General features: G+C 31.1%; 7 protein-coding genes across 7 annotated transcripts; all 7 read right to left on the bottom strand.

Moving 5' to 3' along the window:
- Positions 1–10: 10 nt before the first annotated feature.
- Positions 11–1,060, bottom strand: SPS18 (Sps18p; the record flags this gene model as incomplete). Its single annotated transcript, XM_003686684.1, has 1 exon — positions 11–1,060. One exon carries the CDS (start codon positions 1,058–1,060, stop codon positions 11–13), a length of 1,050 nt encoding a protein of 349 aa, XP_003686732.1.
- A 665-nt stretch (positions 1,061–1,725) lies between these two features.
- Positions 1,726–4,206, bottom strand: PSY2 (Psy2p; the record flags this gene model as incomplete). Its single annotated transcript, XM_003686683.1, has 1 exon — positions 1,726–4,206. The coding sequence occupies one exon, from the start codon at positions 4,204–4,206 to the stop codon at positions 1,726–1,728; it is 2,481 nt and encodes an 826-aa protein (XP_003686731.1).
- Positions 4,207–4,735: 529 nt separating this feature from the next.
- On the bottom strand, positions 4,736–5,464 carry NNR1 (NADHX epimerase; the record flags this gene model as incomplete). The annotated part of the gene is made up of 1 exon (XM_003686682.1): positions 4,736–5,464. The coding sequence occupies one exon, from the start codon at positions 5,462–5,464 to the stop codon at positions 4,736–4,738; it is 729 nt and encodes a 242-aa protein (XP_003686730.1).
- A 435-nt stretch (positions 5,465–5,899) lies between these two features.
- On the bottom strand, positions 5,900–7,771 carry GCR2 (Gcr2p; the record flags this gene model as incomplete). The annotated part of the gene is made up of 1 exon (XM_003686681.1): positions 5,900–7,771. The coding sequence occupies one exon, from the start codon at positions 7,769–7,771 to the stop codon at positions 5,900–5,902; it is 1,872 nt and encodes a 623-aa protein (XP_003686729.1).
- Positions 7,772–8,720: 949 nt separating this feature from the next.
- Positions 8,721–10,487, bottom strand: WHI3 (mRNA-binding protein WHI3; the record flags this gene model as incomplete). Its single annotated transcript, XM_003686680.1, has 1 exon — positions 8,721–10,487. The coding sequence occupies one exon, from the start codon at positions 10,485–10,487 to the stop codon at positions 8,721–8,723; it is 1,767 nt and encodes a 588-aa protein (XP_003686728.1).
- A 1,941-nt stretch (positions 10,488–12,428) lies between these two features.
- Positions 12,429–13,067, bottom strand: TPHA0H00850 (uncharacterized protein; the record flags this gene model as incomplete). Its single annotated transcript, XM_003686679.1, has 1 exon — positions 12,429–13,067. The coding sequence occupies one exon, from the start codon at positions 13,065–13,067 to the stop codon at positions 12,429–12,431; it is 639 nt and encodes a 212-aa protein (XP_003686727.1).
- Positions 13,068–14,050: 983 nt separating this feature from the next.
- TPHA0H00840 (uncharacterized protein) lies at positions 14,051–16,498 on the bottom strand (the record flags this gene model as incomplete). The annotated part of the gene is made up of 1 exon (XM_003686678.1): positions 14,051–16,498. The coding sequence occupies one exon, from the start codon at positions 16,496–16,498 to the stop codon at positions 14,051–14,053; it is 2,448 nt and encodes an 815-aa protein (XP_003686726.1).
- Positions 16,499–16,785: the final 287 nt, after the last annotated feature.

The following is a 16,785-nucleotide window of genomic DNA, read 5'->3' as shown; positions in this document are numbered from 1 at the left end:
ACTATATGAATTAAAATTGTTCCCAATCTTCTTCATCCTTCGTAACGTTTTTGACTGGGGATTTACTTCTTTCTGGAACGTTATTATTAAATGAAGGTTCAGTCGTGTCCATATTAACGAAAGAATCTGAATATTGATCTTGCAAGGTTTTGGCGAAATTCGAGAATGCAGAAAAACCATAACTTGTAGTTTCTTGAAATTTTTGACCAAATTGAGCAGCTGCTCTCTTAGTTTCATCAGCCATTTCACCGGATTGCCATTGTTCGTAACTTGGCTTAATTACAGATTCGGTAACTTCATCAAAGGATTTGTGAACAGCTGTTGAAAACAAACCCCAACCTTTAGATAAGGTACCTAACGGGTCAGTTTGTAGAGTTTCAAAAGAGACAGCATCCGCATTACCGCCACGGTTGTTATTGACTGGAGCACTGCCAAAACCCTGATATCTACCACCTTGAGATGGAGGTAAATGATCTGGTTTAGATTGATTCTTATTTCCTAACTCATTGAAATAAGCTTCATTCTTCTCTTTTTGATCAGCAGGTAGTTTTGGTGTGTTACCTCTTCTGTTCTCTAAAGGAATATTTTCTGATTCAGAAGCATTGCCGTTCCCGTTTGAAGCAGAATTTGCATTTGCTGTCAATGTAGAAGCATCAAAATCAGGATGTTCTGGCTCAACAAATTCTGTACCTTCTACCAAACAGGTTAATTTATCTTTATAATCTTGAGCTATTGGATTATCGTACTTGATTTTCGGAGGTAAAGTCAAATCAATACCATGACTTTTCATATATTCAATAAATGGTTCATTGCCACCTTTTTCCATTCTAACCAACTCTTCTGGTTTGAATTGATCCATGGTGATCGATCTAACAAAAGAGATATGGACACCTAAACTTCTGTGAGTACCAGCACATTCCAGACATATGAAAATACCAAACTTTGGAGAAGCCCATTGTGGATTAGGAGCATTACAATCAACACATTTCTTATTGGCACCAATTTTTTGCAGTTGCAATAGTCTTCTACGGTTATCCGGATCAACTTTCCATTCAGACATCTTTATCTTAATCTCTATGATGTGATTCTGATCTATCTATAAGTTATATTACAGTGGAAATAACAATAATAGTGACTGTAGTCGTTCGTATAACTTGAAAATAGCAACAAACAACACAGGGGTTCCAGTTTATAATATATTGTTCCTCCTCCAACGAAAAGAGAACTTACTTAAAACAAATCGTCAAAACAATAAATCGACTCAAATGTACAATCCAATAACATGTTCCCTTAACATTGAATATTATACAACTGAAAAATAAAATATATTAAATTGATCTTTAACTTTTATCAACTTTTTTGTTTTTTGTTTTAAAAATGAACGTTACAAGTTAACGATGAGTTTGACAGATCGTAATGAAAGTCGCGTAGCACGGATGTATATAGTGTTTGGTGTTTTGTGATGACAATGAAAAGAGTTCAAACGATCTTGGTATTTGAAGTGTTCTAACTGATATATATAGTCGAGGTTGTCTGTGAGTACTTTCATTTCCTTTCTTTTATATGATTCTATATATATATATGTATATCTATACTTGGTATAAATTGTGAGGGACCTGACTTTGTCGCAATGCATAATGGATCAAACAAAAACCACATCATTTTGTCATTCTTTCGAATGTAGAGTGACACGGTGTCTCTATTTGTTTCTACTTGTTTTTATATTCATTTGTATTTATCTTCATAGGAGGTTATATCGTTGTCACTGGTATCCAACTCAGTGGTTGGTTCCTCGACTTCATTTGTGACATATGCTTCTCTGATTAACTCTAACTTTTTGATTAGTTGTATAGATTCTTTTGCTTCTGTAAGTTCTTCTGGGTATTTTTGGAATAGATGGTTATTTAATAGAATGAAGTTAGTTTTCTTAAATTTCGTGTCACAGTCTAAAGTTGTATCATCATCATTCAAACTATTCAATGGTTCTGCGGTTTTGCAGCTCGTATATATGATCTTGAAAAAATCACGAAGACTGGAATTGATTATATTATCTTCATCTAGTGTGTTCATCAATAATCTAATAACTGGATCGTATAAGGAATTTGTAATCATATATCTATGATAGAACGCATCGTCTAAATAGATAATATTCTTAAAACACCTCAGAACTGCCAATTTCAATTGAATGGAGTAATTTCCATCCATTAGCTTTGAAATATTGTTTAAAATACCATTCTCAAGCACAAATTGTCTAGAAATTCCACGATCGTGCTCAGTACAAAGGAAACATAGTAGTTTAATTAAATGAATTAACAATAATTCAGATTGGAAATCATTGATTTTTAGCACATGAGTTGGATCTAATAAGGGTTTAAACAATGCAGGGGCCACTTGTTGGTAAAAATGCTTGAAATATTCTTTTATTTGAAATGTAGTCGTTTCGGTTAATGCATTTTTTTCATGAAGCTCTTCATATTTATCGTCAGATCCTAATGCTGAGGTCTCCACATTATAATTCAATTTATTCATCATATTATGGTCATCATCACCATCATCATTATTATATCCTTCATCCATTAGATCACGATTGTCGCCCATATATTCTTCTGGGTGCAACAAAGTGTATAAAGCTTGCATAACCTGTTCCTTTAATCCTGGACTTTTATCATTCAATAAAATTTTGGAAAGTATTAATAAAAGTGTGATATCACTTTCTGGTGCATCACTATCATTTAATTTATTATCTCCTGTTGAGCACTGGTTTTGCTTATTTTGAACATAATGGATCAACAAAATGTCGTGTTCAATTATAGTTATTATCATGTCTGTTGATATTATTCTAATGTTATCATCAGTTTCATTGTTAAAAGCATAATTCATAACTTTAAATAACCCCTTTTCAACTAATGCTTTATAGAAAGCATACTTGCTGATTTTTTCCAAATTTACTGTCATTTGTACACATTGATGCAACAATTTAATCCCATCCTTCCTTCTAATTTTATCTTCTTCGCTATTATGTGTACGAATAGACTCTTCACTGTATAAGCCAACTAATTCATCCAGAAACACATCAGCTTGTAAAAATTCGATAATGCAAATTTCCAAATCCATTATTATATCTAAAATTAAATCCAGATGATGGCCATCTAAGAATCGTACAAGCACGACATCTTTTAAAAATTGTAATCTGAAACATTTTTTGATGATAGACTTTAATTCTTCGTTTTCAAAAGCTATTACTTCTTTGAATGTAGGACCATTCTCTTTCAAATATCCTCTGTGGTTAGCTTTTAATGTAGAAAATTCAGTGTCATATTCAAGTATACCAACTACACCCATAATATGGTCATCACCAACTAACTGTTCAATAATATCTCTCTGGTTGTATAATATTAGAGTTTTTATGATATTGCTTACTATTAGGATATCAAAGGTCAATTTCTCTTTTTCTGCATTATCAAAAATATTTATCAAAGTACTAATATAATTATTTTGTAAAATAAATTCAACAGTTTGGTTTTTTAAAAAATCAAAAGAAGTATTTTCATTTAGTATTTTCAAAGATTCTAAAAGTGTACTCTCATTTTGTTGTTGTTCATTGGAAGGCAATGGAACGGGACCGGCGATCATTTCATGGACAGAACCCATTCCATCTAAATTGGTTTTAACTGCTACAAGTGATATTTTTGGTTCCACATTTCTTTGAACCTGAACTATAAACTCACACAAAGCATCACAACCAATACTTTCTTCGAAACTTAACGCAATGTCCTTCCCAGATACATCCTTCCAGACGATTAAAGTCTCTTCTTGTCTTTGGTACTCTATAGTTCCTTCTAGTTTAGACTTCAACAACAACGAATCCGGAATTTCCTCATTGTTCACAACAAGATACGCTGATTTCACCATAGATTTTTCCTCGTCATTGTCTCCCTTACTAACTATACGATTCTCAGATTTTGTTTCATTATTGTTAACATTTTTCATCTCCACAGTTAATGTGCCCATACAGAAACCCGTCCCTGTATCCTTCCATTCACTATTCTCTAATATATAAACTTTGACTCTCTTAGGCTCAGTATTCTTAATTGTGGAAGGACTTACATTCTGGTTACTGTTATTATTCGAACCATTCACATCTACGTCATCTTTCATCACAACGATATCACTATCAAATGATACCGTACTTGCTGTCACTGTCATCAAAAATACACCAACTTTAAACTTCTTGAAACCTTTTCTAAACACACAGTTACTTGTATTATTTTATAATAATAATTTTATATTCTGCAAATTTAACAAAATAATGAATGATATTTGAAATCTTCTTCTACTGACAATATTCTTTTTTAATATTTTCTGCTGTTTAACTTCTTTCATGTTAAAGAAAATATTGAAAATAACTACAAGAAGAGAACAACATTTATAATAAGAATCATAAGATAACTAACAACTCATTGTTAACTTGTTGAAACAACTATTTCATCACAGATAAAATAGTTGTTTTCTGTATACATTTTGGCATTTGTATTATTATCTTGATTTCTTGTGAACTGAAAATTCGAAAAAACCGTACAAAGTTTCGTGTCAGTTTTTGAATTGCGATGAGCTCTCATGTAAAACTAGTAGTAAAATACTTATTAAATGTTTGCATTATAAAAATCGATTTAATGACTCGAGAGGATTATATATGAAACTATTTATGGGATTGTATGGGATTGTGTTAGATTTTCTAAAGTTTCATTACCTGTTCTGTCGATTGATATTTGAAAGTTTTGAAACCATATTTTTCCGCAAAATGATTTGGAATAAACCTTCCACCAACATAGTGACTAGTCTTTGCAGTGTCAATATGTTTACTGCATGGCTTAGGGACCGTCAATGATACCAGAAGAGATGGAGTGATGTAGGTTTCTGAGGTTGGACCTTCGTCGACATCCCATCCACTAGGAACATCCACTGCGACCACCGGAATTGTATTATCTATTTTACTTACTTCGTCTACTATTTTACCAAATGGTTCTCTCATTGGTGACTTGAAACTAAAACCAAATATAGCATCGATAATACAAATTGTTTGTTCTGGTTTTAGGTATTGTAGCCAATCATCTGACTCTTCGAGAATTGGAATGTTAAAAAAATCCAATTGCTTGACTAATTGTCCATAAAATTCAGTTCTTGAACTTCTCTTTGGATAATAAACTACCGGGTTATATCCAAACAACTTCAAATGTCTTGCACATACTAGTCCATCACCACCATTATTACCAGGTCCAGCAATTACGAGTACTTTTTTATTCTTGTTTAGGTCATCGATAGCATATTCTTTTTGAACAGCTTGTGCAACGCTGAATCCTGCCAATTCCATTAATTGTTGTAAAGTGAATCCAACTTTTGGACCCATTAGTTCTTGATCCAATTGGGCTGCTAGTTTCGAAGATAATGTAAATAGGTTTGACATTTTTTTCTGTATTTAGTCCTTGTTGCTATTTAATGAGTTTTCATTCTTTCAATTTTCAGGTGTTCCTTATAAATAATGAGTAACTGAAAGAGCTAAGCATAACATGTGGTACTATTTTAACTTAACAACCTTTTAAATCAAACATAAGTAAGGTTTCTGAATCTCCCTTATATCCAAACCTTTAAATATAAGCACCATTCGGGTAACAAAGTCTTAATCAAACTCTTGCCTATAAGTGTTTAATAAATAAAATGTGTCATGTCATATATATTTAACTATCAACTAATCTATTTAACGTACCTGAATATTAATCCGCAAATAAACCTTACCTTTAATATCCTTACAAAGCAAGATTATTTGTTGGTTTATCAGATATACAAGCAACAAACATCATCAATAAATAAATTAATGCGTAATAATTACACAAATATTTAACTATTTTCTAATATTAGTTAACATACTTCTTATGCAACCCATATCTTCGATCAGCATCTTTCTTAGCCATTGAGTTTCTTGTCTTTGTAATTCCAATTCACGTTCCAGTTGAATGATACGTTGATCCTTTTCAAGGATTAGTGCATTATAGGTGCTGACAACTTGTTTAGCCATATTATCCGAAACTGCATCACTATGCATGATATTTGAAGCCATATTATTCATCTCATTCATTTGGGAATTACTGATATTATTATTACTATTACTATTATTATTGTTATTATTACTATTATTTTTTGCATTCTTGCCTTTACGTGATCCTACACCTGCTCTTGAATTCCTGGCCTTACCCTTTGATTTAGGTTGTTTAGTTGCTGTATTGAAATTACTTTTAGTGTCATGATTATTCATGGATTGATTACCGTTTACGGGATTAGAGTTATCAAAGTCATTGCTACCGATACTATTGACAAAAATTGGATTTCCTGAACCATCTGTAAAATTCATGACGTTGACAGCATTCGAATTAGAATTATTTGGGTTGCCATTCGCATAATTTGGTTTTTGCTTCTTATTTACTGAAGTTAATTGTAATAATTCTTCAACAGCAACATCATCTAGAGTATCGACATCTAAGGAACTCAAAGATTTTCTTTTCCAAATATTAACGTTTCCTGGGTCATGGTAATTCAATTGTGAGTTTGGGTCCACTTCTGTTTGATTAAAAGAAAATCCTGCGTATGCACCTGGACTTGTTGGTTGTGTGTAGTAACCATTTACAGATCTTGAGTTCATACCTTGACTTATAGATTGTAACCTTTTTTGTAATTGTTGGGGAAGTGATGCATCCATTAGCATACTGTTAATTGTTGGGTTTCCTACACCTTTATTAGTAATATCATTGTCATTGTTATTGATATTATTATTTCCATTCTTGTTAATATTATCATTACCTTGTGTATCATTATCGTTATCGTTATTAAAATTCGTTGGCGAATTATTAGTAGTGGCTGTTCTCAAACTGTTAATGCCATTTCTCTCATTATTATTCTCATTATTATTGTTAGCGTTGTTGTTGTTATTGTTATTATTATTACCATTATTACCATTGTTGTTCATACCAATGTTATTCGGACTGTTATTCGTTTTAATGCCATTATTATTTGAAAAGTTATTATTCGGACTGTCATTATTGTTAATATCATTTTTGCCTCCAAAATTGTTACGGTTTTGATAGATTATTTGTCCTGTCCTCGGATCATAAATAGATAAGATTGCAACTGTTATTGATTGCCACAACTGGTCATTAGTTAATTCCCTGTCTTCTTTAATTTGCCATATGCCATCATCTATTCTCTTGAAATATTGTGCATACGGGCTGACATCGTAACTTAAGTCTAGTTCTTTAATTATTTGTTTAAATCTTTGATATAATTCCATTGAAGATTTTGGAGAAGAGGATCTATCACTAATCGACCCCATTGAAATTATTATATTATATAGCTTTGCTAGTTTCACAAAAATAGTTGTGTATTGTGCACTAATATTATTAATGGAACTCGTGACACCACCATTGTTATTATTATTGTTGTTACTATTATTGCTGTGTGTGCTATGATTGTTATCAGCATCAGATACAGTCATGCCTTTCGAACCAACGTTATTCAAACTACTAGTAGTCGAAGCAGGGGTGGTAGTTGATGTTTGAGGTGAATTAATGACACTTTGCATGTTATGTCCGTTGACAACAGAACTTTGTGAGATCAATTTATATGCCCTAATAATAAAAATATCTGATCTGAATTGATGATGTATAACACCATTGGAATTTTTTAGTTGGCCAGTTAACGAAGTGAAATCAAGATCATCCATAGTTACGTTTCAATATGTTCTGAACCTATTCTATAGCACAATACTAGTTTTCCTTTATCTTGAAATGGATAATAGACTCTCTAAACCGGATTACCAACTTATCTGTTTTTGTTTTCTATTAACCGTATAAAAACCGAAGGATATTTTAAACTAGTAACTTTGAAAGAAGTTCATAAGTAACTTGAACGCTACATAAAGACAATAGTATAACGTACAACTAATGGAATCAAACAATGGAGACTTCTCAATTTACATTTAATCTCTTTTAAATTTTGTTCAAAATTCAAAATTCAAAAATTTTTCATCTTTATTTTTATTTTGTAATTTTTCGTTTTCGTTTTCTTTCACCTTCCCTTTTCGAACAAGCCCTAATTGATAAGAACCGGAAGATGACAATGGTATGGTTTACGTGATGAAGTAAGGAAATATTGAACAGTGATTGAGATATATATAATATTTTAACTAAGGTCTTGAAACGACGAAACCTGTTTTTATGGTATAAAGATATTGTTAATATATAATATTTATATATTTAGAAAATAGTTTCAACTAAGATCAAAGAAATTCATATTATTGTATAATGATAACATGAGGATGCTATAATTGAATTCTTCTTTGCTTTACAAAAAATGCGATATTTTTTTATGATTGGATATAGTTACAAGTATGTGTAGTTTGGTAACAAAATTAATTTAATTGCTAATGATAATATGATCTTGACAACTTTTGATGGATGACATATTAAATATAATGGGACGTATGGATATTTAGAACTTCCGATTAGAAAAAAAAATCAACATAATTTAGGAATAGATGTGAAAGAAAGAAAAAACAGTTCATATTATTTTTTATTATTGTTATCGTTCTTGTTTCCTTATTTGATTGTCTTTGTAATGGTTTCTTTTTTATACATTGGATTATTAGTTACATGATGAAATGCTAGTGTGACTCAATTCTTAGTATAGCCTAGTATATAACTGTAGTTACCACCAGAATTAGAGTCTGAAGTATTGGATGGCGCGTTGTTGAATGAAGTTGTACTGTTGTTATTGGAAGTCATACCAGCATTCCCAGAACGTCTTGATTTGGGACCTCTAACACCAAGCGGGTTTTTGGAGAAACTTAATCTAATACCACCTTTATTACTTATTACAGGTCTTGGTAATTGACGACCGTATAGTTCAGCTAAAGCAACTGTTGCGAAGCTAACATCGTCGAATTCAACAAAACACATTGGTCCATGCCCGTTGCCATTATTATTCTTATTTCTGAATGACAATCTTCTGAAACCTGGTTGGCTTGAAAATAACTGTCTTAATTCTTGTTCAGTGGCATCTGGTGGTAAATTCCCAACGTAAAGAGTGTTGCATGGCGGATTTTGATCAGCAGGATTGGCTGGTGGTGGAACACGTGCAAGTAATGACAAATCAGCTTGTGAAATACCAACGATGCCAGTTCCGTTGTTTGGAACAGATGGTGTAGCTGATCCCGAAACTTTTGAACTATTGACATCTTTTATACCCGATGATCTAACAGATGATTTTTGAGGTGTCGTTGCGTTAGCAGGGTTATTATTAATGACCTTTGAATCATTATTTATAGGAGTCAAAGATGTACTGGAAATAGTTGTTTTATACTGGGCATTTTTTGTTGGTGTATTCATATCAACACCTTTGACTGGTATTGGGTTTGTTGTCATTGGATGTGTGTTCGCATTATTTGGAACTTGCATCCTCATTCCAAAATTTCCTTGAGGTTGACTTGATGATAAAATATTGCTATTTGTTTGATGAAGAAGCGGAACACCTTGCCCTTGAGATAACGAATCCATTGAATGAGATGGAGCAATGTTAGAACCAAGTCCACTAGGCATGTACATCATTGGATTAGCACTCTTAGCGGGAGGGGAGGCCCAGTCAAGTTGACCGGCAGATGAACCACCATTACTGAATCCATTCATTAAAGATGAAATACTATTGGAACCCCAAATGCTGTCATTAATTTCATCATTACCTTGAAGTAAAAAGTTTTTACCTGCATCACTTTGTGAGATTCCAGAGTGGATGTTTAGATCTGGTTGAGATAAATTTTGAGAAGTGGGTAAATGATTTTCGTTTTCATTGGAATAAGTATTACTGAATGAAAATCTGGATTTTTGAGGAACTGAGAAACTGTTCATGAATTCAGCATGCAAATTATTTGATTTGATTTCATTCGGTGAATGGTAAATATTAGGAATTGATAAACGTTCATTTGTAGACTCATCGATAATTTCAACGTTTATCTTTGAAGCAAAATCAGATCCAAAGATCGATGTCTTTGAGTTTATCGTTGCAGCATATTGAGAGACTAATGGGAAGGAATCAAATTTAGCAATCACTACATGTTCTTCTTCCGTACCGTTACCATTAGATTCTTTTTTCAATTCAATGGAGATTGTACCTGTTGCAAGTGCAAACAAGGCATGCGCTTCTCTGGAGGTTATATCACTTGGTAATCCACTTAACCTCAAGATAAATATCATCTTTCGTTTAGTTGGCAAAGAAAATTCATTATTCATAGCAGACATCCCAGTATTACCCAAATTTAGAGTCTGCAACATGGAATCCAACTGTAATGGATTTGGCAAATCACTTGAGAGACTGGTATGTTGTTCTTGGAATGAGATATCTTGAGTGTGTTGCATGCTTGGAGAATTACCACTAATAACTGACATATCTAGTAATATCTTAAAGAAAAAACGATCAGATTTGCTTTTGTACTTGATCTAATTTTTTTCTCTTCTTAACTTTTATTTGAATATAGTTTATATCCCAACTTAACAAAATAATCAACTTTCTGGAATAAATTAGAAGAAATTAAAATAACAACTTTTTTATTAATTAATATTCGAATACTTTTGCCGGTTTAGGATAAAAATCTAACGTTATATGCAGTTCCTATTCAGCAGTTTGTTTGAATATACACTTTTAACAAGTTTGAATCAGTGCACAGTCTATTCTTTTTCAAATATATTTGAAGATTAATCTACTAATAGGAAAGCACTTAATTGTATTTTGTGGAAAAAAAAAGTATTTGTCTATTAATTAATTAATTAATTTGATTAGCAGTCTTATTTGTTTATATGTTAGTTTGTAGTTATGAATTTGTTACTGTTAACGTTAATTGTATTGTTGTTATTATTGTTGTTATTATTGTTGTTGTTTTTTGATTAGTTTTAAATTTCCGAATTTTAAATTTTCCTAATAATGAAAATTGTTTCGTTGGAAGTGACACGTAGATAAACAGTTTAGTTACACGTCTACAAGAAAGAACAAATAACTGGAAGAGAGGAAGAGCAAGACAAGATGGAACCTTTCCTTCTCTCTTTCTAAAGTTGCTAAAACTCTGTAAAGTTGCTAAATATCATACCATCATACCTGTCAATAAAAATATATATATCTATGTAAGAACGTTTAATTGATAGTACCGTATAACATAAACTTGTTACCCAAACTAATCAATTGTTTGTCTTTAACTATATTGCTTCTCTTTTCTTTGACGACCGCACCGACGACGACCGCACCGACGACGACGCATCATACAAATAAAACTTAAATAAGAGTATGCTACAACAAAAAAATACCAACAGAGGTTAATGCAGTTACTGGCTTCTCTAATTGTTGTGCATGCTTTTCCACCTTGATTACAATATCCAAAAACTTGAATATATTCCATTCAATCAAAATTTTTTATCCTCCTTTGTTGTATACGTTTTGCTTTAGCAAAAAACAAACAAAACTGTAAACACTCTTTTCGATGTGGTTATGTTTGTTTAATTGTAAAATATTCTTTTTAGCATGAACTGTTCTTTAACAAAAAGGTCCTTAGGAAAGTTAATGAGTAATGAGTTCTTCATAGAGGATATTTTGTTTTTGTAGTTCAGAATGTTTCTCGGTTGTAGTTAAATTGGTTTCTACTGTTATTTTCACTAGTGTTACTGCTAGTCTACAATTGTTTCTTATTATTGGAATATTTTATGTTGGTGTGGAATGGATTGATAAATCCTGTTCTTTGTATGTTTTTTCTTAAAATGAGAGAATATTACTGAACTTTGAAAAAAAAACCATGTTTGTAATAAATTGTTTCTGCGATAGTGTTGTGTCTGCGTCGTATCATGCAAAGGTAAAGACATTACATAGTATGTATACAGTTCTCTTTATTCCTTGTCTTGTGCGAATTATTAGAACCATAGTAACTTACGCATGCAAATGTTGTTAGTACTGAAGTAAAGTGGTCAAATCATGATTGATTCGAATGCCGTAAGCCTTTCATTTTAATTAGCCTTAATTACGGTACGTGAAACATAATCTAATTTAATCGTTATATCTACCTCAGTCTATTCATGAAGCGTTATAAACTATATGTCTTTAAACCATCACAATTCATAATCGATCTACCAGAAGTGTTTGAAGAGCATTAAATAGTCATATTCATTTATTATAGCCAATATTATTTTTGCAATTAAAATTAAGTCTATTTGAGAAGCTCAAAAAGAAACTTGTTCGTTCTTGATAAAACTGTTAAAGATACAAAAATAATCCTTAATTTAAAGGTGTATTATTACACCATTCAAAATCATTCATTCTATTATTTGTAATTGTCTAAACTATTATAGTTAATCTAATCCAAAGCAACATGACGGAACTTTTTTCCAACGACAGCTCTTGTCATCAGCAGGCATGACTGGGAGTAATTTATTTGCCGTAATTGTCATTTTTTGAATCAATTTGTCAATATCTACTAGTATCAAGTTAATATCATTGTCACCACCATCCATTTCTGGATCTTCGTCCGTACTCAAGCTGCTTTCAAAGCCATTCAAACCATCATGTGCTATATTTGAATCTTCAAATATTTTACTTGTTGGTTCTGAATCTCCGATAGAGCAAAGTGAACTTGAACTTTTAATGCTAAACTGTTTTTCATTAATCTCCAATGGTTCATGTGCGGAAGATGATACTTTATAGTGATCAGATATATTGTGTAATCCAAATGTATTGTCTAATTGAAGTTGATACAGTTGCAATGTTTGTGTAGTAACGTCAACCATATTACTAGCATCTTTTTGTTTTGTAGGATTTTTCTCAGTCCTACCATTTTTTTTCGTATTCTCAGTATTTGAGGAGCAATTCTTCTCCAACATCTTTTGCTTAGGATTCCTTCTTTTCATCTTACCAGCTTTTAAATTGGAAAATCCATTTCCTTTCTCTGGTTCAGTTTTGCATTTCTCTTTGCCCTTGGCATCTCTCACCATAGCTACTTCTTTTATTAATCTGGATACCCTAATACACCTCAAGTTCGCAAATTGTTATACAAACATTGAGTAACTTATTGCAATGAAGTACCTTTTTACATACAAAAGTTTGCTGGTACTTATATATATTTAACAGCGGCTAATCGCATGTAAATCAAAAAATCTGCGTATTGTATATAGAGACATCGCAATTCAAGAAGATCATCTTAAATTATTATAAATAATAATATTTATATAAAGTTTTTATGTTTAATAAGTTTGGATTGAATGCCTATATATATTTTAAAAGAAGTAAAGATCGTTATATAGAAAATGGAACATGAATGGTTAAGTCTCCTCTACATGTTAGGGTCGGGGATATTCATATTATACCTTGCATACTTTACCTTTTCATCGAGCTCTTTGACGTTATCTTTACTCTCAGTTTGATGTTCTTTGGGAACATCCGATTCCTTTATTTTGTTAACGTTCTGTTTCAATATTAATTCAGGCTCTTCGTCGACCCCTTGTCCCCCTCCCAATATACGGTCATATTTCTTCCAAGGAGGCTCAATAACATCATTTTTCACTTCCGAAGTATCATTAGTTCTAAAGAAAGATTCCTATATTCATCACATTTTTATGTATATAAAATGTCGATGTATAAATATCAGTTATGTTAGTTTATATACTAAAATCATTTTATGATTCGCACTGAAATATCCATCCATACCTTTGTTCACTCATCGTTATTCGTAGTAAGTGTTCTATTTAGCTGTGTAGTTGTCTATTTAAAGTATCTTGGGAGAACTAATGTTAAGCATAGAGGAACGTTCATCAAAGAAATAACACAATTTATGTTATAATCTTGTGTATTTATATGACGAGTTTGAATTAAAATAAAGATTTTCCTTGCTTCCCCACAAAAAAAATATTTTCGAAAATCTTTAAAGTTTAATGTTTTAAGGTACATCATTCTGATCCTCAAAACATTATATCGGTTCCTATATTTCAAGTTTTACTTCGATGGTATTGTTTGTATTTAAAGGGTTTAATTCTTCCATAGTAACACCTACTAGAGACCAGGTCAGTAATTTTACATTTTTTGATAGCAAGATATAGTTTCTATTCAATTTCAGTGTAAAATTTTGGTTAATAATTCTTTTTATATCACTTGCATATCTACTGTTGATACTTTGTAAGATTTTATCTGGCTTTGATTCTGCTTCTGTTAAATTGAAGAACCTTTTTAATCTTCTTGTAGGATTGATAATAGCATTGATTGTCTTTCTTGGGTCAACAAAATTATCTTTGTTATCTTGTGATCTTAAAAAATACTCAAAATAGAATTTATTACAATCAACATTTACTATTTCTGTTTTGACAGTGTAAATTTGCCTGTCACTTAGCGGTACTTGATTTAATTTATAGAAATCATTTTCTTCAGTAAATCGAGAACTTAGCATTTCAGAGGAGGTATCATCAAACAAAGTGTAATCAGTTTCATTTGCATCATTTTCAGGGTCGAAATCATCTTTCCAGTCTTCTCCATTTTCCTCTTGGGATTCAGACTCAGAGTCGTCTTCAGACTCAGAGTCTTCTTCGAAATCAGACTCAATACTTTTATTACCATAACGTTCTCTATTGTTTAGCAAATGAGGATTTAATATTGGAACATTTTTCTTTACTGGTAAAGTCAATACAAGTTTCAAATTATTCCATTCAAATGGAAAACAGATCTTATAATAATCTAACACAAATCTTTGAGAATAATGAGTTATTCTCGGAAAAGTATTAGAATATAATTTTTCTACGTAGAATTTTTCGTGGTCAGTTAATGAAGTAAATTCATCTACTGGAATAGGTTCACATTCCCTTACAATTGCATTCAATTTATCTGAATATAGATTTGCTTTAATGGTCATTTTACAAAGAATACCTTTGTCTGATAAATTTTTTGAAGTTCCGATAAACATATCTTTGATTTCCTTATTATACAATTTCTTCACTTTCTCATTAAATGGTTTAAACACATTTGGATACATTATTAGTCTAATACCTTCATTGTCATCAATCTTATTATTGTAGTCTATCAAAAATTTATCAATTAAGTATTTTTGTTGTATCATTGTATTCTTTGTGAAATCTGTTACAGTCAGCTTAAGAAATGAGTGACTTTCATCAGAGCATGCCAATAAGATACAATATAGCTGAAAATATTTTGTCTCGCCAGGTTTTAAAACTAGTCCACTGAATTGTAAAATCGGATCCGATTGTGGTGAAGAGGGCTTTCCATTATATGAATTTACATTAGCTGCATTATCAGGATCAGAACTTGGAACAAAATTAGATATGACATTATTTAGAAAAGAAGCATTTTTTCTGGAATTGGTTTTTTTTACCTTTTTTTTAGTATTAACTCTAAATCTTTTTAATTTCCAAATTGCAGAATATAAATTATTTTTGTAGGCAATTTTCATAAGTTGAAAATCTATTATTGAATCTTTATTAAATGCAATTGTTTTTAATGATTTTGAATCCTCAATTTTGCCGAATACTTGTTGCATTTCTTTGACTGACATTACGAATTCAATACAATTAATGTTAGGTTTTAATTCATAATTAGGTAGTGTTCTTTGATGTTCATTTTCCATTTCCTCAGGGATAAAAAATAAGTGGATTTTAGTATTTTTCAATAATTCCATACTATTAAAATATGTTGGAAACATAGCTATTAGTTTACCAGTTTTAGTTTCTTTGGTATTTATTTGAGGGTATGGTAAAAAAGTCTTAGGGGGTTCCATATTTTCAATTGCTACTTCATTTGCATTAAGTTTTCTTACTTTTCTTTGATATTGTTTTGGGGTAGTGTATACTGAGTTATCAGTTGAATTGTTATCGCTATCTGATGATGTTTCAATAAGTTCATTAATATCATCATCTTCTATATTATTTTCTAATTCTTGACTTAGTTGTCTTTTTCGTGTAGGAGCTAGTTTATTAGTTTCAATTGACCCTAACATATCAATCAATTCTTCAGGCATGTCATCAATTATCATTTCTAGAGTAAATGGATCATTTTGATTCAAAGAACTTGATATTAAATATTTGAAGATATTAAGCAGATCTTCATTTCTTGTCTTTATTAGATTTTTCAGCATAGTTAAATTCAATGGAAACAACTCCTGTAAAATATTATCTTTGAATAAATATGACACAAAGATTAATTTTCGATGATGGATATTATTGTAATCAAATGGTTGTTTATCTAATAGCAAGTCGATATTGAAGTTCTTGAACAGCAACGTAACTATAATCTTTGAATTATAAAAATCTATTTTTTCATTGGATTTATTTAAAACAATATGTGATAAGACATGGCCATCATGGAAATACAATGTGAATTTATCATTAACCAAAGTAATTCTTGAAAGTAATGCTATTGAATCCATTATGTCATGGGGCGATAGTATACAATTCACTTCAATATTGACCAATCGTTAATATACACATATATATATGTGTGTGTATGGGTGTTTATATAATTATATTTACGACATATTTATAATTTCATGCATATCAAAACATGTATTATTTATTTTTAATCTCATCGCATGTAACCGTTGACATAATAAAAATATATTCACGTGAATGTAGTGCTAACGCGAAGACCGTTTTATATATTTCAAGATTAACAAAATTCAATTTAAAACAATATGAAATCTGAAGTAAAGAGTTG

This window comes from Tetrapisispora phaffii, chromosome 8 (genome assembly GCF_000236905.1).
Source record: "Tetrapisispora phaffii CBS 4417 chromosome 8, complete genome".
NCBI classification, from domain to species: Eukaryota; Fungi; Ascomycota; class Saccharomycetes; order Saccharomycetales; family Saccharomycetaceae; genus Tetrapisispora; species Tetrapisispora phaffii.
This window is presented reverse-complemented; position numbering and strand designations above follow the sequence as displayed.